The 23,175-nt window shown below is 38.3% G+C and overlaps 3 protein-coding genes across 6 annotated transcripts; 2 read left to right on the plus strand and 1 right to left on the minus strand.

Annotated features, from left to right (window-relative positions):
• Positions 1-1,445: 1,445 nt before the first annotated feature.
• On the plus strand, positions 1,446-7,046 carry LOC137745317 (vacuolar-sorting receptor 1-like). The gene is made up of 12 exons (XM_068485258.1): positions 1,446-2,047; positions 2,536-3,228; positions 3,804-3,892; positions 4,013-4,082; positions 4,170-4,253; positions 4,697-4,773; positions 4,896-4,977; positions 5,291-5,373; positions 5,461-5,527; positions 5,999-6,127; positions 6,413-6,522; positions 6,641-7,046. The coding sequence occupies exons 1-12, from the start codon at positions 1,753-1,755 to the stop codon at positions 6,737-6,739; spliced, it is 1,878 nt and encodes a 625-aa protein (XP_068341359.1). The 5' UTR covers positions 1,446-1,752; the 3' UTR covers positions 6,740-7,046.
• A 1,339-nt stretch (positions 7,047-8,385) lies between these two features.
• LOC137745124 (protein FATTY ACID EXPORT 3, chloroplastic) lies at positions 8,386-11,559 on the minus strand. Of its 4 annotated transcripts, none has more exons than XM_068485012.1 (7): positions 11,173-11,559; positions 10,011-10,404; positions 9,754-9,915; positions 9,584-9,630; positions 9,432-9,469; positions 8,751-8,851; positions 8,386-8,600 (listed from the first exon to the last, which is right to left on the minus strand). In XM_068485012.1, the coding sequence occupies exons 1-6, from the start codon at positions 11,407-11,409 to the stop codon at positions 8,767-8,769; spliced, it is 963 nt and encodes a 320-aa protein (XP_068341113.1). In that variant the 5' UTR covers positions 11,410-11,559; the 3' UTR covers positions 8,386-8,600; positions 8,751-8,766. The 4 variants fall into 4 exon arrangements, with proteins under 4 accessions (XP_068341113.1, XP_068341110.1, XP_068341112.1 ...); XM_068485009.1 differs by having other exon boundaries at positions 8,386-8,597; positions 11,173-11,534; XM_068485011.1 differs by having other exon boundaries at positions 8,386-8,597; positions 8,722-8,851; positions 11,173-11,534.
• Positions 11,560-18,092: 6,533 nt separating this feature from the next.
• On the plus strand, positions 18,093-22,063 carry LOC137746173 (leucine-rich repeat receptor-like protein kinase PXC2). Its single transcript, XM_068486253.1, has 2 exons — positions 18,093-20,051; positions 20,378-22,063. The coding sequence occupies exons 1-2, from the start codon at positions 18,598-18,600 to the stop codon at positions 21,819-21,821; spliced, it is 2,898 nt and encodes a 965-aa protein (XP_068342354.1). The 5' UTR covers positions 18,093-18,597; the 3' UTR covers positions 21,822-22,063.
• Positions 22,064-23,175: the final 1,112 nt, after the last annotated feature.

Below are 23,175 nucleotides of genomic sequence, written 5' to 3' on the forward strand. Positions count from 1 at the left end.
AAGAGTATCTTTTATTATTTTTCCTCATGCGACCTCTTTTAATATTTCTATTTTCTTTGTTTTTTGGTGACAAAGGTGACAAAGACACATTATTATAATAAAGAAAAAAAAATGATAATGCGACTTTTTAAAATAAAACTTTCCACAAATTTTTTAACATCTCTTGCTTTTATCATATTATTTTATAATATATGTAAGAAAATTAACGCTAAACTATGAAATAACAGAGAGTTTATGGAAAGTCCTACTTTTGAGAGTTCTAAGAGGGGATAAAGAGTTTTAATTGAAAAATACTAAGAAGACTCTCCCAAAAGTGGAACTCTTCATGGACCATCTGTCACCTCATGATTTTATCACTTTATTTTATAATGTTAGCACGAGAATTACCGTAAAACTGTGAGCTAAAAGATAGTCCATGAAAAGTCTCACTTTGAAAGAGAATCTTCAACATTTCTCATCTCTAAATTTATGAAAGTAAGAAAAAAAATTCTATGTGTCACTTTGAATTTAATTCTGTAGACTCTTGAAAATGCTCCAAAACAAAAAAGTTACAACCAAATTAATATTCTCTAGGTTTATACTTTCTCCCTACAAGACCATATTCTTTTCATCATATTAGCTAGTTACGTAACATGTTTAATCAATTATTTATTATTCTTATAAATTATTAATTAATAGATCAAGTTTTACATTTGTGTTATGCCAAAGTGCTCAAAACATAAAATTCATCTTTTTCAACATCCTCGTAGAGAAGAATATTTTCTGCATTGTACACCAAATAAATGTTAAGGATATTTTCTAAAAAATGGTACTATGAATTTTTTGTCACCGTATATTTTTTGTATAATATTTTATAACGTTGACATATAAATTGACGTTAAAGTACGAAATGAGTCAGGTGACAAAAAATCTATAAGGACTCTCATTTTTTAGAAAGCTCCCTTAACATTTCTCTTGTACACAGTTGGGTAGGAGATTTAGTGTAAAGCCCAAAATAAGAAAATTTTTATCTTATGGTGCATTTAATGATGTGCCTATCTCTGTTAACATTAACACATGATTAGTAACATACTAACAAAAAAAAACACATAATTAATATAGAAAAAAACTTACGTAGAAACACCTTACATTCCTTTAAATGTATGACAACTCTCGTAAAAACGTAAAATTTTCTTTATTTTGTTCACATGCGACTTCATGATAATTTCTAACCGTATAAAAACTGCCGTAACGAGACAACGTTACATAAACTTTCCTCGATAATAACTAGGAACTTCTCCCAAAATTTACGACAAAAGCTTTGTACAAAGAGACACGTGAATTGCATGTAAAATATAATTGAACATAGTTATCTGCGCCAATGTGGGCCCAGCTCTTTTATCCGATAGCTTAAAGCCAAAAATGTGATCACAAATATACAGTTTACAAGCAATTGGAAAAAGAAAACGAAGGGGACAGAAAATCGAACTGTGGAGATTGGAGTTTATTTGACCGAGGGAAATTGTTGCAGTGCACAAGAACTAGTTCCTCTTCTTAATCATCAGATTCTGCGATCTGGGTTTGGAGAAAAAAACCATATTTTCTCGGGAAAATCCGTAAAAGTTTTCCTTTTCTTCTTTGTACATTTGTAAAATTGGGTTCGAAAAACTTTCGTTATCTGAGTTTTATATTGTTGGGTTGTGAATCTTTTGATCCGGGTCCCTCTGCTTCGGCTTCATAAATTGGAGACTGAGTGTTTCAGTGTGTAAAAAAATGAAGGAAAAGCTTGGATTTTTAGTTTGTGTGTGGTTTCTGCTATGTGGGGTTTGTGTGGCGAGGTTCGTGGTGGAGAAGAGCATCTTGAAAGTGACTTCTCCGAGCTCGATGGAGGGTGTGTACGAATGTGCGATTGGGAACTTTGGGGTTCCTCAATACGGAGGAACTTTGGTGGGAACTGTGTACCATCCGAAGACCAATCAGATGGCATGCAAAGGGTTTGAAGATACCGACGAATCCTTCAAACCGAAGCCCGGTGGTCTGCCGACGTTTGTTCTTGTCGATCGAGGAGGTTAGAATCTTCGATTTTTGATATTTTCACTAAATTTATGAACTTTTATGGTAATAGTTTGGTATCAGTGTGCAAATTTGTGTAGAAATAATTATGGAGTGTTATGGAATTTGCGGTTGATGTAAATGGCAAGTAGTTTGGTGTGTTTTTGTGTTATATACTTGTGGTTTGCATCTAGTCCCGTTGGCGAAACTCGAAAGTATATTTGAAAAGTTTAGCAGATGTTTATTAACTGATAAAAAGTTGGGTTGTGTTGGCTGGTTATGGTTATGGTTCTTGTGTATTCATAATTCAAGCCCTTACCCTCCTTGACAGTTATGTTAATCATTTATCCAATGTACATGGAAGTTTTTTTATGACTCATTTCTGTGAGTACATAAGCGGATGGTTTTGATCGGGACGTTTCTAAGAACGTGCATGTAAGGCTTCTGTGTCCCTTCACTGGTGTGTTTTCTTTATATGACTAATTGACTGTGATGTCCTGGCAGATTGTTACTTCACATTGAAGGCATGGAATGCACAGAAAGGGGGAGCGGCCGCCATTCTTGTTATAGATAACAAGAATGAGCAGTTGATTACCATGGACACTCCTGAACAAGAAAATGCGGATGCTGATTATCTGCGGAATATCACAATTCCTTCGGCTCTCATTAGCAAAGAGTTGGGTGATAGTATAAAAAAATCTCTATCGGGTGATGAGATGGTCAACATAAAACTAGACTGGACGGAGGCTCTTCCACATCCTGATGAACGTGTTGAGTATGAGTTTTGGACGAATAGCAATGATGAGTGTGGGCCAAAGTGCGACAGCCAGATTGAGTTTGTGAAGAACTTTAAAGGAGCAGCTCAGGTACTTGAGCGGAAGGGGTACACCCAGTTTACTCCACACTATATAACATGGTACTGTCCAGAAGCTTTTGTTTCGAGCAAACAGTGCAAGTCTCAGTGTATCAATCATGGGAGGTACTGTGCTCCTGATCCAGAGCAAGATTTCAGTAAAGGTTATGATGGGAAAGATGTTGTGGTCCAAAATCTCCGTCAAGCTTGCTTCTATAAAGTGGCCAATGAAAGTGGAAAGCCATGGCTTTGGTGGGACTATGTCACGGACTTTGCAATACGTTGCCCAATGAAAGAGAATAAGTACAACCAAGAATGTGCAAATCAAGTTATTGAATCCCTTGGTATGGTAGCAACTTCTCATATGTAGAAAGTTAAAATTTGATTAACCAATGCACTATTGTTAGCTGCATTGTAGATGTGTTGTTTAGCTTAAGTACAATTTAATATTTTTGCTGATTTGTGTTTTAATTTTGTTGCTAGTTGTTTCTGCTTGCTTTTCGAGTATAAATTCTATAGTATTTTGGGAACTTTATCAATTTGCTAGTTTGAGCTACCTTGTCGGTTTGAACTGCCATCTCTTTGATGACTTATTTATTTGCAATTCTATGATTTGCCTGTCTATGTTTTGCAATAATTGAAGTTTCTTGGTTGGTGTTAATTCTTATTCTTCAATATTTAACAAGAGTATGTGAGTATTGTTCATATGATCAATTTTTCTTTTTTATCCTGCTATAATTTGCCCGAAAGTTTTAAGCTTGGTTGGTGTATAGAAATTCATGAAATATCAGAAACTCTGATGTGAGTTGTCTAAATATCTTTATCTCTCCTTGGCTGGTTTTTGTGGATTGTTATTTACTCTGCTAAAATCTGAGCACCATAAAGTAACTATTTCCACGTATTTTCTGTAACATTAAAGGTGCTGATCTGAAGAAGATACAGAAATGTATTGGCGACCCTGAAGCAGATGAGGAGAATGCAGTTCTGAAGGCCGAACAGGATGCCCAGGTTGGGCCCATGGGAACTGTTTGACATGTTTTAGCTTTATCTCCTCATCTTTTCATGTTTTGCATGTAGTGTGCAGTGTGCTACTTTGTTCTTATGTTTCACTTCTCAAATGTTTTGCAGATTGGCAAGGGCTACCGTGGAGATGTTACAATATTGCCAACTCTTGTAATAAACCGCAGACAGTACAGAGGTATGATACAAATCTTTTCTATATCCCGTTACGCATTTATTCACATCACTTTTCTTGTCTCACGTTTGTTTCTTTTGTTTTTTTAAGGGAAACTGGACAAAGGAGCTGTTCTCAAAGCCATCTGTTCTGGTTTCCAAGAGACCACTGAGCCCGCTGTTTGTTTAAGTGAAGGTCCTCATTTAGCCTTATTTTTCTATGTTCTTCATTGATATAGTTATGTAGATTGATTCTTGTCATTCCACATGTGAGTTTGTATGATGGTACATGTGAATGTTTTGAAGCTACCGCTTACCTGTCTTTACTGTACTTGCCATTATTATAAAGAGGGTGATTTCCACCAACCAAAACAACAATACTTTTGTTCACAATAAAAAATGACTGTAATATAGTTCGTATGGTAAAATGATGATACCCCTTCCGGTAAAAACCTTCCTACTTGAATGTGTGCGTGTGAGTAGGGCTTGCAATAAGTTTTGGAAATGGTAGTAGTTTTAGTTTCCAGCCATATCTGGATTGCATATTTTTACCAAGATTATCCAATGGAAACATCATTTCATTATTTGGCTCACACTCTATTATCTCTGAGATGGTGTCAATTGCCTGTTTATTTTCAGATGTACAAACAAATCAGTGTTTGGAAAACAACGGAGGTTGCTGGCATGACAAAGCTGCTAACCTTACCGCTTGCAGGGTATCTATTGTCGTAAACTTTTGTCGGTGTATTCTTTTATGGGGGCTGCTCAGGGTTATTGATATTTAGTTTGTTTGGGATTTCAGTTTTTCTTGTGTGTACTGATTGTTCCTTTGTTTTAGGATACATTCCGTGGACGAGTGTGTGAATGCCCTATTGTGCAAGGCGTAAAGTTTGTTGGCGATGGGTATACTCACTGTGAAGGTACATTATTTGATTGTCATTTATGGTTAATTGTGGCATGCATTCCAAATTTTCACATTTACTGCCGGTGGAGATTATCTGGTCTTAGTCTAGGTTGTAGTCTCTAACTTACCTGACATTACTTCGTTTGTATTTCCTTGTTTCCTCCTTCGTTTTTTTTCTTTTGTTTTAAGAAAAGTTGCCATCATTATGCTAGGAAATTTTAGAACGGGGTGCTTGAATATGTTGTTTTGGTTATATGGAAATGACTTGCCATTTTATATTCTTGTTTTGTTTTACTCTAGTCATTATGCTGCTTGCTTTGATCGAACAGCTACAGGAGCATTACGTTGTGGAATTAACAATGGAGGTTGTTGGAAGGAAACCCAACTCGGCAGGACTTACTCTGCTTGTCGTGTAAGTTTGGATTTGAATCTTCTTAAAGAGTCTATCTCCACCCTAAAGTGAAAAAATGATCATGGTTTCTGATTAATGGATGTTCAGGATGACCATACAAACGGTTGCAGTTGTCCACCAGGATTCAAGGGTGATGGAGAGAAAACATGTGAAGGTACCCACCATGTCCAGATGTCTCTAATTAATGATTTATAGTGCAATTCTCATTTATAAATCAGTTGATGACTTGGATGGCTCGTTGAGCATATTTAGCTTAAGCTCCCGAGTCCATTTCCAAGGGATTTCTACCGCAAACTGTTCTATGCCACATTTATACACACCGTTTTACCATCGAGAGAACATTACCCACTTCCTGCGCTTATAAATTTGTAAGGCTACCAAATGAGCACATAATCTAGGGTCCTGAGTTTGAAGGCCACCACTGGTATTATATTTAAATACTTGTGGTTTTAATAATTCTTGTTGATTACCAGCCTTCATTGCAGAGGTGAATGGTTTGGTTTCCTCGAAAACTTATATGTGCTTTATTTCATATTGTAACAACTAGATGACATTTATGATCCCTATTCTCTTGTATTGGTGCCAAGTCACCCCACCCGGTTTTCTGCTTTTGTTCATGTTCCAGATGTGGATGAGTGCAAGGAGAAAACGGCTTGCCGATGTGCACAATGCAAATGCAAGAATACTTGGGGCAGTTACGAGTGCAGTTGCGGTGGTGGCTTACTGTACATGCAAGGATATGATGCATGCATAAGTGAGTATTCTCGATTCTTTTTTGTTTTTTGTCATTTGAATGACATGCTGGTATGGTTTTCTTTGCTAAACTAGTCGTCCATTCAACTTCACAATGCGTTAGATTGTGAGTCGTGAGTCGTGACATTGGAACTTCCTTTTCAGACAGAGACTAATATAGATGATGGAATTCCTGCTGTTTGTTTCCCACCATTAATTTTGACGCATGATTACTACCTTCTGTGCTTTTGCATCATGTTTATATGGTTTTCTACGTTAATTATTCTGTCGCTCTTTTTTTAAGCAGGTAAAAACGCCAGTGGTTCTGGGTCTAGCTGGGGATTAATTTGGATTATCATTCTCTGCTTGGGTGCTGTCGGAGTTGGGGGATATGCAGTTTACAAGTATCGAATCCGGGTATGTTTTCTTACCCTGAAATTCTTGTTCAAAAACTAATGTATTACTTACGAGTCCGCTTTCTACAATGTGCCAGCCCTTAAAGCTAAACGTGGTTTGTTGAATTACTCCCGTGCAGAGATACATGGATTCAGAGATCCGGGCAATCATGGCGCAGTACATGCCGTTGGGTAATGAAGGAGAAGTTCCCGGCCATGTCTCCCGCGGGGAGATCTGAAACTGGCGGAGACATATTCATAAGATGTAAGATGCTGTCCGAGAGAAAGGGAAGACAAACGACGTCCTGAAATCCTATGCCCTCCTCTAACCTCTAGGCGCGGCATTAACAATCGGTTCACTCGCGAGAGTGTAACGTTTTAAATGTGTCTAGCATCAGCGTTACTCCACATGTTTCGCATTATATTTTCTAGTAGGAAACAATTGTCCGTCGATGTTCTCATCAATGTAAAACATACCACAGAAAACTAGATACAAGTACTAATCCGGCTTCGAGGCAAGCCGGGCTTTACTCGTTCATAATCTTACACCAATTTTCCAATGCCAAGATTTCTTTTCTTCGAAATCTTACCCAAATTTCCAACGGCGCCCCTCTTTTTCGGTGGTGGCGTCGATGGTGGCGGAATGAAGGGTGGATCTAGTTAAACGGAGGGAAGGGGAAGTTTTAAGCACCAGATGTCCAGATGGGAAGGATGACGAGGAGCAAGGCTTGGCAAAAGTCTACGGAAATCAGAGACAGGTTTTGGGATGCGAGGGCTTGAAATCAGAGAGTGAAATGTGAGCCTTCACTCTTTAAGCTCCCCCACTGGCACTGGGTTCATTAAGTGGTGTTATAAAACAACATTACTTGGCTACTCAAAAATGAGTAAAAACTCGTACTCAAAACTTTTAATATTTGAATCAAAGAGCTTTGCGCTTATGATCAAAACCATTAATATTATCAATCACACTATAAAGATCATCGTTGCAAAAAATGAATTAAAACGAAAGTCGTTTAGTCAATCTATTCTAGCAAATACATAGACGGTTCGTAATACTTTTACCAATTCCATTCATTTGCTTTTATACATTTCGATGACTAAACAACCTTATTTTTAATTGATTTTTTGTATAGGGGATCTTTATAGGATGATTTATACTATGAACTGTCTTGATTATAAACACAAAGTTCTATAAATTGGCAATGAACAATTTTAAGTAGGAGTTCCTACTCATTCTTTAAATGAACAGTGTCAGGTCATGTTCATATACCATCTCCAACCGAAGAGGCTAAACATAGTCCCACAATATTTATTAGTTTTTAGTTTATACATTAAATTTATTGGTTAATTTAATTAAATTATGGTTGAATGTTTTCAAATCTAGCCGTTAAATTTGTATCGATTATTATTGGAATTGATGAACTGAGCCCAAATAAAAGGCTAAGAAGAGGGCTACATTTGGCAAGTCTGATACCTCTTTGCCCAAATAATGATCTAGTAAGCTCCATACACCATAGAATTACATCACAGTAATCAATTGGAGATAAATTTCTGAACAAATTAAGTTATTTTTTTTGCTTTTGAACCTTTGGCCCTCCCCACTACAGATGGCCTAAGATATATATTTCAATGTCCCTTCACTTGTATTGCGACATATGATGTAATGACTTGAATTCCGGATACACAGAAAAAATGAACTTCAGTCCATGAACTTACTCTCAGGTTGAATGTACTACTTGGAGAGACTGATTCAATTACAAAACAAGTACAATTTGGTTCAAGCGCAAGCATTATCGAATAATAGTGCGGAATCAAGAGTACATTGTACGGACGGCTACAGCCATTACGTTAAGCATTACCGAATTTGCTTATCGAAAAGTATGAATGCCGAAAAGAGGAGCAAGAACACCATATATTATTACACAGTAAAAATCTATTTGATTGCCCACTAGATGATGAAAATATAGAGTTAAAAAAGAAACACCTAAGTTCTGTTGCCTCATTCCCAACGGCATCAAACGCACAAATGTTCTCTCATCGCGACTGCTTTCCCACAAACACCACTAGCCTGGCACGCGTGGAGACGCTTACTTGGCTCTGCTGAAACATGAAACCAAATTATACATATCAGTTTCAATCAGATGTTCAATCAGACAAAAGGATTGGATTCCGCTATTTAGTGATATTGCAATGCATCACCGTCTTGGTATGTTTACCGTACCTCATCCAAGAAACAACCTGGAAACTCACCTTGCACTCTTTAACTCTACGTCTCCTTCTCAAAGTTGGAACCCTTTTGATGTTTGCGATTCTGTACAATCCTATAGAAGTAGAAAGCTACAACTGCGCCACTGCACAGAAAGAAAAAAAAAGCGAACCATAAGATAATAAACTCTTTTGAGATCTGAATTATAAATATTACAAAACTCATATTATCATGAACAAGCAAACTATACGGTTTTGGATTAGCTACTTAAAAAGATGGTTTTATCTTCACTTCAAATAAACAAAGTATACTTGTACATTTTTGTGCTGGAAAATGTGCATTGTTGCTCAGGTATGTGTATTCAAAGATGTTAGGAGGTAGTCGGCAATCTAGACCATCTAGACAAAAACAACGAAAGAACCATGCAAGGTCCAAAGATTGCAAAATACCACATCAAGATCCACTCAGATCAGCCATACAAGTCTCTTCCACTATTTTCCCTCTCACATTGTTATTTATAACTAGATGCCATCATTTCCTTCCCAAAACTACGAGTTATTTTTTACCTTCCCAGAACAAGGATTTTGAGAGCAAAATAGACCCTCTTAAAGATTATATCATTGTCTCCATATCCTTCAAAGATTAAATATAATTTTCTCTGATTAAAGAAACGCAAGAAAGCAAACAGCATCATAAAAATGAGAAGAAACATGAATCATAATAACCTGACAAGGGTTGTTAAAAAATTCGGAAATGATGATCTCTGCAAATAGGAGAAACAAAAACAGAAACAAGAAATATTAGAAATTTGGAAGACATGTCAATTAGACTAGTAAAGAAATTTAATTGTACTATAAGAAAAGAATGAATTTCCAACCTGAGCCAGAAAGCGTAGCTCCCTCAGAAAAATTACACTGGATACGGCTGCAGGTCCGACAGTACATTAAGAATCATTGAAATTATATAAAAGATCAACTAAATCATGTAATTAAAACTAGATTGGATAAGCTCCAATACGTATAATTATAGAAATAAACCATTCTTTACCTGTCTGCCCTTTCAAGACCAAGGGAGATGATTCTCCTCCTGATCTTAAACTTGAAACGCTTAGAAACAAAAGAGTGCCACCAAGTATAACCCCAAACCTAATAGCAGAAGTGCTTCCCGTTACCATGAAGGACAGGAATCCACCAACAGAAAGCAAAAGACCTACAAGGCATAGGCATATGCAATCAGGCATATAAGTTTACTAAAAGCTTTAGAAAGAAAAGAACAAACAATAGGATTTTTTCCATAACACATACCATAAGGTATCCCAACATGAAAGTCGCGGACTTGTGAAACATCACGGAGATCATCAGCTGATGAATTATATGTTTCAACAATTTCCTTCACTGGCTCAGGGGAATTCTTTGCAGCTTTGGAGATATATTCTTTACCTTCTTCACTGATTTCTTTTGCTATCTCACTCAAGTCATCCCTTGCCTTATCAGCCTGTATTTTTAACAGCTCCGAAGTTTCTTTCATAATAACCAATGCTTTCTTTGAGTATTGCTCATATGCTTCCTGCGAGATGCTTTGCATCTTCAAGGCTTGTTCTTTGAAAGAAGCCAGAGTGTGTTTCCAAGCTTCTTCTGATTCTTCAGATTCCGATTTAGCATTGTTCTTTTCATTCTCCACCTCAATGTCTGAATGTTGCTATGAACAAAAATTCAATTTAATGTCATGACATGTGAACAAGTTGCGTCCCCAATGAACGATTAATCAAACCCGGCTCATCCATATATCTATCTTCCCATAAAATCTAAGTGGGTATTAAGGGGCACACTTCAAATAAACCCGAAACCAACATTTTAAAACGCTTTGTCTCAAATTTCTTAATATCACGTAAATGATCATGATGTCGGGATAGCATAACCAAACATCCAGTCAAAAGAACTGGACGAATGTAAACTAAAATCGCAAAACCCGAATTTCAGAAAATAATCATACTAATCATACTTTTTTCCCAATTCCCAAATGCCAAAAATCAAAACTTGATATAGTTCCACACAAGCATCCGCATTCTTCAATCAAACACTACATTAACCTCAAATAAACCATAAAACCAACATTTTGTAACGCTTAGTCTCAAATTTCATAGTATTGCGTAAATGATCATGATGTCGGAATAGCATAATCAAACATCCAGTCAAAAGAACTGGACAAATGTAAACAAAAATCGCAAAACCCGAATTTCTGAAAGCATTCATCATAACCATACTTTTTTCCCAATTCCCAAATGCCAAAAATGAATACTTGATATAATCCCACACAAGCCTCCGCATTCTTCAATCAAACACTAGTAATACATGAACCTCAAAATCCCATTTCTCAAAAAAAAAACCAAATCAAAACACCGTTACCACTAACCAAACACTCTTAATTCTATCATCAACAAAAAGAAAACTCAAAATTTCAGCTTACAGATTCCTCCTGAGAAGCAGCGGCGGCGACAATCGGCCGAGTCCACAAGCTCCGCCGGTGCAGGGAGAGAGAAGCGCCGGAAAGCCCTTTCGGGAGGGCAATAGGCGAGGCTCCATGACCGCGAGCTGCAATCAATTGTCCGAACCGCAGAGAAGAAGACGAAGAAGGTGACTTCTTCAATCCACAGCTGCTAGGGTTAGGGTTTAAGAGCGAGAAGGACTGCAATGTCACACTCATTGTGATTGAATCGAGAGAGAGAGAGAGAAAGAGAGTTTGAAACTGAGGCGAAGCTGACGAGGAAAGGTAGGTAAAATGCGCCGAGGGGTGCAATTTTTGTACTCCAAGCTGGAAATTTTGGTGAAATTCGAAGAATCGTTGCGAATTAGGAGAGTTTACGGGCTTTACGGGGGGTCCTAGGCTAAAATGCGCCGGGGGTGAGGTACGCGCCAGTTACTGCGTGTTTGGTTGCCAGGAAAATAGGGAGAAAAGAATCTGGTTAATGCCTTGGTGACACGTAATCAGCGGGTGGTTAGTTGTACCGCACGCCCACCCAATCTTGAGAAATTTTTAATTGTGATGGAATCGTGTGTTTATGTAAGTTGTGGGAAATTTTATTTTTTAAGTTACTAACTTTTTAATACATATATCTTATCATTTATATAACGACACGTGGTGTACCATCTCGTGTGATGGTCACATTGAAAAATCTCTCATGGCAATGTTCATGATTTGGTAGACGACACTAATATAGGTGTCGTACGAACCCAGCATAATGATTTGCCCCCTATGTGAATTACTTGCTTTAATAAGTTTCCATCATTTTTATTGTAATGCAAAGAATTTATGCAGTGATATTATAATTCAGTCACTCATTGTCATGCGTTTAATTTTTTCACGTGTCAATGCATGATTGATTTGAGATAATGTTATTGTGACATCATTTTTACATGCAACTGATTCTACTCGAAGAAAAGTTCAATTTTCTTAATCACTTGAACTACGAACCTGAATCGATGAAAATGTTAGACCATAATACAGAGGTGTAGCGAGTGTATGTTTGAATTCTTGGGAAATTCTTTAATTTATTGCATAACATGAACAAAACATTGGGAGAGACATATGAGCAAAGAAAGGAATAGATGCAAGCTAGAGGACAACCATATTTGCAATACTTGGAATCAAAAGGCAAGCAAGGCACCTCCAGCCAGCAGGCTTTCTCTCTTACAACTAACCAAAAGCAGAAAGCTTAAACCATGGGAAACCACATGCATTTATTAGTGCATAAATCATGTTGCTAGTGCTTGTCAGTCTCTTCTTTAAGACCATGGGATTGAAGATTTTCGCTTCAAGGCTTGCCGAGTACCCTGATAAGAGCAACTCTACTTCTAAAAAATGAGTTGGTTCAAAATCAATTTAATCCACTCAAATGAATAGTGATTGACTGTAGAATAGTAATTGGTCAAAGTGCATCTTTATTCCTAAAACTAAATAGCCTAATCCATTTTATTAAAATATTATTTTTTTATTGTAAAATAATAAAATAATAATGATTTTATGTTTAATTTCTAACATTTTCTTTATATATAAAAAAATATTATTAATTTCTAACATTTTATTTATTCATTTATTTTTAAGTTTTTTTGCCCAAAAAATATGGACCGTTGATCTGAAAATCGAACGGTGCAGATTGTGCCACGTCACTGGCCGTTGGGTTTGAATTTCAAATTTTTTTTACCGTTGAAAATTCAACAGCCGAGGCTTAGCCATGTGGCCCATGTCCGACGCCCCTTTAGTGCGCCTACAGCATGGGCCCGGGGCCTGTAGCCTTGTTAGGGACGTGCGCCCACGTGCCTGATGCAAAAAAAAAATTGTGTTGTCTGTTGGCATCAGCATGACGCCAAATAGGCCGGTTCCTACCTCAGCCCATTTTGGACCGGCCTACAAACTGCTTGGACTTTGGGTTGTCCTATTTTTAGGGATGGAGGGGTTTTTTTGGGTGCCAACCTATATTTTTAGGCTTTGGGCCAGCCTATAAAATAGGGCTGAAGTTGCTCTAAGAGCAGTTCCAAAGTGGGAAAGACCCCCCCAGGCAATACACTATGCTATCCACCTAGTGAACAGTAATTGCCCTCAATGAACAGTAATCGCTTTTTGCATCTCCACCGTTGCACTTCAATAACACTGGCAATAGGTAATAAAATATTATTATTTTATTTATTTATAAAATAATTCAAAATATTTTACTTTTTTCATTTTCCTAGAAAATATTTTTCTTTCTTTCAATCCTTGCATCCCCACAAAAATCCCACTTTTGGGTTTTCTTTCCCATTCACTTAATTCCCCCGAGTTCTCAGAGCTCTCATTCCTCTTTTTCCCGTAAAAAAAAATCCATATCTTTTAACCCGAGTTTCTCTCAGAGCTTTCTCTCTCTCTCTCTCTCTCTCTCTCTCTCTCTCTCTCTCTCTCTCTCTCTCTCTCTATGTAATCCCCTCCCCTATTTGCAGAAGAAGCACATTCCTTATCAGTCGTCCTTAAAACTCTGACCCAATGATGCAACCTCTCTCTAAATTCCAACGCATACCCAACTCCCCCACCTCCCTCATTCTCGCCGTCAAGATCCCTCTCCAAGCTTTATTCCCGCATCTCCTCGCCCTCATTCTCCCCAACCGCCGCCATCACCGTAACTCGTCGGGTCAAATCAGTCTCTGACTTGACCGACCCAGTCCCAAACCCTCTACGAGATGATGTCCGACGACCAGAACCAAGACTCTAGGCTCCTCCCGGACCGGAAAATCTATGAGAAAATCCATGCCTCTTCACCCTGACATCAACGTGCATCACCTCCACCTCGGGCTCTTGGGCTGGCAACTCCTGCGGGGCCTCTCCCTCGGGGCCGCTTGGGCTCCATCGCCAGCACACGCTGGACCTCCCCACTCGGGCTCTTTGGCCCTATTCCGCAGCCTGTCCCTCGAGCACAAGTTCCCGCTGGAGCTGCTCTAAAGGAGTCAAGGCATTACACGATGGACTTGCCAATTAGTAACATTGTAATAAGGGTTTCCCAATAAAGGGAACAATGTAACACAACGGCGAAGCCACCTTTAGGCTAGGGTGGGCTCCAGCCCAATTAAAAATCTAGGTAAACCGAAATTTTATGTCGAATTCTTTTGAAGTTCAACGTTTTAGTAAAAATTAGCACACCTCACTCGTTCAACTAAAATTTGGTCAACCCAGCCTTAACAACTCTTAAGACCAAATCAGTCACTCCTTTAACTAACGGCCTTGACAAAACTAAAGAAAATTAAAGAAAATAACTTATAGCCTACTCTTGAGAAAATTTCAAGTTTTGATCTTACCGCGACAAATAGAACTTGTCAATCAAGTACACTGTGAGACTTGTTAAAGCCCAACTTTAACTAACGGCCTAATTAGTTTTAGGCCTCAAATTTTATGACATGACTTGGAGATAGCAGAATAGAAGAGCCCACTTAGGCCACAATCTCCCAACTTAGTCTTTATGCTTTCTAGATCCTCAATGGCTGCCATTTTTTAAAGCAAAGAAGTTTGACTAAGTTATTTGATTAATTATTATAGAATTGGACCATCTCTGACACTTCCTAATCCTCCCAAGATGTACATTTAAGACGGGTTTTATTTTAATCACACAAAACATCGGTTGTAGATAGAGGAACACAAGATACAAAATATATAGGTATATAGGTGTGAAAACTTGAAACTAGTTTGTCAAGATTTTGAACAAAGATGGCTTGTCAAGTCCCAACAGAATCCTCTTTGGATTCTTTTGGTGAGGATTGAGAGAATTCGTGAATCGTGTCCATTCATTATATATCGTGATGTCAATTTTTGTCAAGCATTACTGTTTTGTATTTAATTTTAAATAAAAATATTTAAAATAATTTATGATCGTATGATATACGATGAACGGACACGATTCACGAATCCCCGAGATCCTCACAAAGAGGATCCGACCAGGATTCAGATTCTGTTAAACCTGTCAATTGATGTGAGTGAGTGACAAGTGGAGGGACAAAGCCAAAGTTTGGTGCTTAAGGAAAGGGATCCTCTCCGAATCTCTTCCACCAATTTTACTCAATCACTCAATTTGGACTTTTGGAATTTGATTAAACTGCTAAAAACAGTGGTCCCCTTTAAAAGTTATAATAACTTTAGCTCTTGGATCAAATTTCAAATGTCCAAATTAAATAATTAGGTAGATTTAATGAAAGAAATTCGAAGATGATCTCTTTCCACAATAATTGGTCGACTAAATGTATGATTAGGACTTATATCCGCACGGAATTTTGACCATCCTTTATGGTGCTGGACAAAAGGAAAAAAGGGAAGAATGTAAGGATGGAAAAACATGGGCTTGAGTAACATATTACTGCAAGAATAGACATCAAGCTAGTTAAGGGTAAGTGTGCTTCAAGCAAAAATTATTTAGGCTCGATACAAGTTTTGAATTTTGTTTTTTTCAAATTTGGAGCAAGAAGATTTTAGGATATTATTTTCTTCGTATGATGAATTTCTTGTCCTTTACGTTTGATGAATACTTTAGAATATAGGGAATGTCTTAGGTCGATTAGGTTTTAGTTTTCTACTTAAGAGAACCTCATAAATTACTTTAAACGTAATACTAACATAATTTGAAAATCTTCTCTTATCGAGGATTTCATAAGCAATATTGAGAGAGATTCAAAATTCTCACTATTTCTTAGATTCAGGGACTAATATGCGCTTGTGTATGTCCTATAGATCTAAATGTTGTTGATTAAAAATTGGAAACGCTATTTGTTAATATAATGTGAAACACTATGGCACCACATTAGGCATCTCTCACAAAAACATATGACCTCGTATATTTGATTTTATATAATCTTACGTGGTCTAACCTAATACAAGAGTTGTTCTAGTTAAAGACAAAAACTTGTGTAGGGTCCAAAAAAATATGACTATTTCTATATGTATTTTTCGTACACACGACATTATCTACACTAAGAGGGTGGGAAAGTGGGTTAAGTCTCACAATGGGCTAGTAATAACGTGGTTCAAATTCGTCTTTGGCGAGAATTGAACTTAAAACCTCTCATTAAACTGTAGTACTAAGTGGCGACCGTTTCTATATGTTTGGGAGTTATATTTGCGTAGAGTCTTGTAATCGAATATAGTAGAACTTGGAAAATATATGAACACCCAGGTTAGGAAAATGCTAGGGAGATAAACTTTTTTTGGAGATCATTTTGTGTTAACTAAATGACGTGACGGTTGATGGTTGAACTCTTTCTTTAATAATTTAAAGAGTGAGTCTAATCATCAACCGCCAAATTATTTAGGGGGTGTAATCAATTTGGATTTCAAAGGATTTCAATATATTTTTTTAAGTGACAGATTTCAAAGAATTTTAATGTACTTACAATTCTATATGGATTTTAACAGATTTATATGAATTTATATTATAAATTTTTTGTGAATTTGTATGGATTTTATTTGTAGATTTTGATGAATTTGCATACTCTTTACTTTTCATTTATCTTTATTAGATTGTTTTTTTTTTTTTTTCAAATAACAAAAGAAAAACCATTTTCTCCCTCCATGCCCTAAAACATGATTGTGCGGCTGGTTCCTTTTCAAGCCGGCCTGTCAACCCAATTCACACTTTTTAATTGTCTTATCCATTTTCTGTCTACCTGAAGAATGATTGTTTTTTATTCAAATTCAATTCGGAGCATGGACGAGTGATTCAATTGGATTTTCAGGTGCAAATCAAATTCTTCTTCTTTGGTTTTTATTTTTTTACCCGTGGGTCGATATGTTCTTACATTATAGATGGTGGGTTTTGAATTTTGGTCTTACTTTGCAGATTGGATTGGTGATCAAACTTCTGGGTTTGATTTGAAATGGTATATTTCCGTAGCTCAAGTCAATCTGCAACTTTGTCGACAAACTTACCACTTCCATGTCAAATTCAATGAGTTTAGGCATAAAAATATAAAGAACAATAGTGGAAAGGGTCAAGGGAGTGCGAGTGAGTATTGATTCACCAGTGAAGTAGTTCTCCCGCTGCTTATAGCTGAGAACTGAGGGCCGAAGAGAGAGAATGGAACATAAGCTTGAAAGAAATCCTAGGGGTTGAGGTGGGATTGTAATTGGTGTCCAACGAAAACCACTTCTTCATGAAATACTACCAAATCTTTATTTTTTGAATACCCATACATTTAAAATGATTCTAAAAATGTCTTTTAAAATCTCATTTGATTACTTCTGGATTTAAATGTATTTTTTAAATCTTCTTAAATCCTAATTTGACTACACCATGATTTCAAAATCTTTTAAAATTATTTTTTAAAATCTTAATCGACTATTCTCTGATTTTAAAGCCCATTAAAATTATGTTAAATCCTAATTTGACTACCCCTTTAGTTCACAAACAATGTTTTGATAAGATGATCTCGGGAGAATTACCCCAACTCATTAGAATGCTGTACTCAAATTTCTCAATTAATTAAGCAAAACTACCAAATGTCTTCTTGCAGTTGCCACGCTGGTTTAAAAAACAGAGTCAAAAGCCAAGTGGATCACACCTCGGATTCTAGTTTGACCAAATGCTCAACTTCAAAATGGGAGAGATTTTTTAGTGTCACCCGCACAGGAAATAGTACACGTCACGTGTCATTGTACAAATGAAATCTGCGTGTTAAAAAATTAATAATTTTAAAATAAAATCTCTTACTATTTACATAAAAATACGTGATATATCACCGTGTTTGCACAAGCCTTAAATGCCATCGCCGGTACAAGCATTAAATGCCATCGCCGGTACAAGCTTTAAATGATTGCCTTTTACTCTCTCGCCAGAACCAGCAGAGCCAGCCACTCTACTCCCCCACCACCATTATTTTCCCTCCACTCTTCTTCTTCTTCTTCCTCCACACCAACCCCCACACTCCCTGACAAGTGACACCCCTTCTTTAATCCCCTCCTTCCCTCTCCCTCTCTAGGGTTTGAACTTCGGATTCAACTCCTCTCCCACCCCGTACCCTGCCACCCTCCGCCTCCACCTACCTCCTCCCCAAAACCCATATCCCCTCCCTTCTCTCACCTCAAAGCCTCCACCTTTAACCACTTTTCTGCGTTTTTTTTGTCCACTGGTTTTCTCAAAAAACCCAACAAAAGAAAGAGGAAAAAAGCAAGAGAAAAAGTGGAGGAGTGTTGTGATTGATGTTGGTGGGTTGATCACTTTACCTTTTGCCCTATTTCTTTGCCCATTATTACACATGGCTTAGTTGCATTTCTCTGTTCAATTCAAACACTTCCACCAAAAGTCCTCCTCCTCCTCTGTTTTTCTTCACAACTTTGAAGCTCTCAGACTTCTGAAATTTTCATGGGATTTTATCAGACTTGAAAAAAATGGCGTTCGAGCTCTGTTTTCTCCTTCTTCTTGCTCCTCTTCTGGTACTCGCCCTAGACCCCGCTTTTAATGACGACGTTTTGGGGCTGATCGTCTTCAAGGCCGGGCTTTCTGACCCGGAAGCGAAGCTTGCTTCGTGGAGCGAGGACGACGGCAGTCCCTGCAACTGGGCCGGCGTCACATGTGACCCGACAACCGGCAGAGTCGCCGAGGTTGTTCTTGATGGCTTTTCGCTGTCCGGGCACATCGGCCGCGGCCTTCTGCGGCTGCAGAACCTTCAAAAACTCTCGCTTTCCGACAACAACTTCACTGGGTTCATAAACCCTGATCTCCCACACCTCGGCAGCTTGCGGGTTATCGATTTGAGCCGGAACAGCCTATCTGGGTCGATCCCGGAGGAGTTCTTCAAGCAATGTGGATCCCTCAGGGTGGTTTCTTTCGCCGGAAACAACCTCACGGGGCGGATTCCGGAGTCCCTGAGCTTGTGCCAGACCTTGGTGGAGGTGAACTTTTCATCGAATTGGCTGTCTGGGAAATTGCCTCCTGGGATTTGGTACTTGAGAATGCTTCAATCAATCGACTTGTCGGATAACTTGCTGGAGGGACAAGTTCCTGAAGATATAGAGAATTTGTATGATTTGAGAGTGATCAACTTGGGGGAAAACCGGTTTTCAGGACAGCTTCCAGGGAACATTGGAAGCTGTTTGCAGTTGAAGTTGCTTGATTTTAGTGATAATTTGTTTTCTGGGGGAATCCCGGATTCAATTCAGAGTCTCAATTCATGTACATCTCTGAGTTTACAGGGGAATTTTCTTGCGGGGCAAGTTCCGAATTGGCTTGGCGATTTGAAAAACCTTGTGATGTTAGATGTGTCTGGAAATAATTTATCTGGTGAAATTCCAAGTTCGTTAGGACATCTAGAGGTGCTCGAAAAGTTGAATTTGTCTAGGAATGGATTTACTGGAAGCTTGCCTGATGCATTGGCAAACTGCATCAATCTGTTAGCTATAGATGTTAGCCATAATCTGTTGGCAGGTAAGCTTCCTTCGTGGATTTTTAAGCTTGGTCTGCGCAGTGTTTTGCTTTCTGGCAACCGATTAGGTGGAAGTGAGGAGTACAGTTCATTGGCGTCAATGGCAGCATCGAATGGAGGCCTGCAGGTCTTGGATTTGTCTTCGAACGCATTTTCTGATGTGCTTCCATCCGACATTGGTGTTCTTAGTAACTTGCAGTTCTTGAATATGTCTGGGAACCATCTGTTGGGTTGGATTCCAGCGAGTATAGGTAAATTAAAGGCGGCTTATGTTCTCGACTTGAGTGACAATTGGCTAAGTGGAAGCATTCCTGATGAAATCGGAGGGGCAATCTCACTCAAGGAACTAAGGCTGCAGAAGAACTTTCTAACTGGGAAGGTTCCAGCCGAAATTGTGAAGTGCTCATCTCTGACAAATCTGTAAGCTCTCTTGTTCTGCTTATCTCTGCTTCTTTAGTTATGTTTCTTGATACATGATTTATAACGAACGGAAAGCAATACCTACTTAATTATATCGGAAAGTGCTTAACCTGAAGCTGTTTTCCGAATGCTGCTTAATTACATCAGAAAGTGCTTAACCTGAAGCTGTTTTCAGAATGCTTTTCGTTTAGCGTAAAATGCATTTCGTTTTTCCAATGTTTATATATATATAGTAGCATTGCTGTTTTATCTTACTCTACTTACGAGTACAGATGGAGCTTAAATTGGTCTGAATTTTTTTTCTTTTGCGTCTTCGAATTATACAGGATTTTATCTCAGAACAATCTGACTGGCCCTATTCCTACTGCCATTGCTAACCTTACCAATCTTCAATATGTCGACTTGTCTTTGAACAAATTCTCAGGAGGCATACCGAAAGAGCTGACAAATCTTTCCCATCTCCTCTACTTCAATGTCTCCCACAACCACCTAGAGGGTGAACTACCACTAGGGGGATTCTTCAACACTATCCCACCCTCATCTGTCTTGGGCAATCCATCTCTTTGTGGATCTGCTGTTAACCGTGCCTGCCCTTCCGTCCACCCCAAACCCATTGTCCTCAACCCTAATTCTTCCAATCCCGTCGGTGGTTCTTCCGCTCCATCTCATGGTCACAAGATCATATTCAGCATATCAGCCCTCATTGCTATAGGCGCAGCTGTATTTATTGCCATTGGTGTCATAGCTGTAACCATCCTCAACATGCATGCGCGGTCTTCATTATCACTGTCTGCTGCTCCTCTTGAGTTATCAGGCGGGGAAGATTATAGTTGTTCCCCGACTAATGATCCAAACTACGGCAAGCTTGTCATGTTTTCTGGTGATGCTGACTTTGCTGCTGGGACACAAGCCTTGCTCAACAAGGACTGCGAACTTGGTCGTGGTGGGTTTGGAGTAGTTTACAAAACAGCCCTTCGTGATGGGTGTTCTGTTGCGATAAAAAAGCTATCAGTCTCAAGTTTGATCAAGTCCCAAGAAGTTTTCGAGAGGGAAGTTAAGGGACTTGGAAAGATCAGGCACCGTAATCTTGTGGCACTTGAAGGCTATTACTGGACTCCGTCCTTGCAGCTCATCATTTATGAGTACATACCATGCGGGAGTCTATTTAAGAATCTGCATGACGGACCTGGCAAAACCTGTCTCACTTGGCGGCAGAGGTTCCACATAATTCTCGGGATGGCAAAGGGTTTGGCTCATCTGCACCAAATGAACATAATCCACTACAATTTGAAATCAACTAATGTTTTGATAGACAACAATGGTGAGGCTAAGGTGGGAGACATTGGCCTGGCAAGGCTGTTGCCAACACTAGACCGGTGCATCTTAAGCAGCAAAATCCAAAGCGCACTTGGATACATGGCGCCCGAGTTTGCATGTCAAACGGTTAAGATTACTGAGAAATGTGATGTCTACGGATTCGGGATCTTGGTTTTGGAGGTGGTGACTGGAAAGAGGCCTGTCGAATATATGGAGGATGATGTGATAGTACTCTGTGATATGGTGAGGGGAGCGCTGGAGGAAGGCCGGGTGGAGGAATGTCTGGACAAAAACCTCCTTGGCAACTTTCCAGCAGAGGAGGCAATTCCGGTGATCAAGCTGGGTTTGATATGCGCGTCTCAAGTGCCATCAAATCGCCCGGACATGAATGAAGTGATCAACATTTTAGAACTCATCCAATGCCCTTCAGAAGGCCAGGAGGAATTAGAATAATTTTAGTTTACAGATTGAGAAAGTGAACAGATAATCGCCGTGTGCCGGTGAAGATCAATCCAGTTTTGTTGCAAGCAAAAGCAAAAAGAATATAGTGTTGGAGTTCCATCTCCATGTCTTCCATTTGTGTCTGTAATTTTATTCCCTATTTAATTGTATAGCACTTGTATGGTGCCAGATTGCTTCTCACCGGTTTGAAATGGAACAACTTGATTCGGGTTTGGGTTAAAGATCTCTCAGTATAAACAACAATAAACCGTCTCTGTCTCTAGACTTGCATACATTTCTAATACGCCACAAATAGCGTGTTACATACACCTTTTATACGCCACAAATAGCGTATTACATACACTTTTTATACGCCACAAATAACGTGTTACATACAAATAGCACGATGCCATGTAGGTAACCAGAAGACAAAGTAGAATAATGCTTAAAAATTTCCCAATAAAACACTACTTATGGGCATAAGGATTAAGATTAAAAGCAGCATCATCATGTGCAACTTGAGGGGAAACATGGCCAGGTTGCTTTATTTCTACTCTTTTTTTTGTTGGCCATGTTGCTTTGTTTGTAATAAAACTAAGCTTTAATTACAGTATCTTTTTGCTTAAGTTAAAGGATTTGTTGCATCTTTAGGTGAAAGCGAAACTGGTAAATAAAAAAAATAAAAATAAAAATTATCATTCAAAATCAATAGGTTGTTTAGCTAAAATAGTCCTTGAGATTGGCATAACTCATCATTTTGGTCTTTGAGATTTAAAATCTATTGAAGTAGTCTCTGAGTTTGCCTACCGTCAATCATTTTAGTTATTTTGTAAAAATCTTCATTAAATGAATTCCAAACTAACAAAAATACCCTTTTGTTAAATTATTTTGGCTCATTGTTTATTAAATTGAGATTTTTGTCATTTTAGTCCTTATTAACAAAGATTTTCACGAAATGACTAAAATGATTGACGGTATAAAAATTTAGGGCCGATTTCTATCAATTTTAAATTGCAGAGACCAAAGTGAGGAGTTATACCGGTCTCATAAACTATTTTAGCTAAAATGCCAAATTAATGTTATCATGTGCATATTTATGCGTACTCCACTGACCCTAATCAAGATTAGTGTGTTCTTTAATCTTTCTCATACTTTGAAAAGCTTTGTGTCTTCCTGCAAATTTGATGAATAATAATTAGAGTAACACTTAGATGTGAAGCTTTTGTTTAATCAAATGGTGTTGGACCCGAGAGGGGAACCTAACGGCCTTTGGACATCATCAAAGCAACCTCACATGGGTCTCTCTCTCTCTCTCTCTCTCTCTCTCTCTCTCTCTCTCTCTCTCTCTCATCCTCAAACCCACTTA

The sequence above is a fragment of the Pyrus communis genome, chromosome 9, assembly GCF_963583255.1.
Source record: "Pyrus communis chromosome 9, drPyrComm1.1, whole genome shotgun sequence".
NCBI lineage: Eukaryota > Viridiplantae > Streptophyta > Magnoliopsida > Rosales > Rosaceae > Pyrus > Pyrus communis.

Coding starts and splice junctions, on each gene's coding strand:
- LOC137745317 (XM_068485258.1), top strand. CDS start 1,753: ATGAAGGAAAAGCTTGGATTTTTAGTTTGTGTGTGGTTTCTGCTATGT. Junction 4,774..4,895: donor CTAACCTTACCGCTTGCAGG/GTATCTATTGTC, acceptor CCTTTGTTTTAG/GATACATTCCGTGGACGAGT. Junction 5,528..5,998: donor TGGAGAGAAAACATGTGAAG/GTACCCACCATG, acceptor TTCATGTTCCAG/ATGTGGATGAGTGCAAGGAG.
- LOC137745124 (XM_068485012.1), bottom strand. CDS start 11,409: ATGAGTGTGACATTGCAGTCCTTCTCGCTCTTAAACCCTAACCCTAGC. Junction 10,405..11,172: donor CTGCTTCTCAGGAGGAATCT/GTAAGCTGAAAT, acceptor TTTTGTTCATAG/CAACATTCAGACATTGAGGT. Junction 9,916..10,010: donor TCATGTTGGGATACCTTATG/GTATGTGTTATG, acceptor TATGCCTTGTAG/GTCTTTTGCTTTCTGTTGGT.
- LOC137746173 (XM_068486253.1), top strand. CDS start 18,598: ATGGCGTTCGAGCTCTGTTTTCTCCTTCTTCTTGCTCCTCTTCTGGTA. Junction 20,052..20,377: donor TGCTCATCTCTGACAAATCT/GTAAGCTCTCTT, acceptor CGAATTATACAG/GATTTTATCTCAGAACAATC.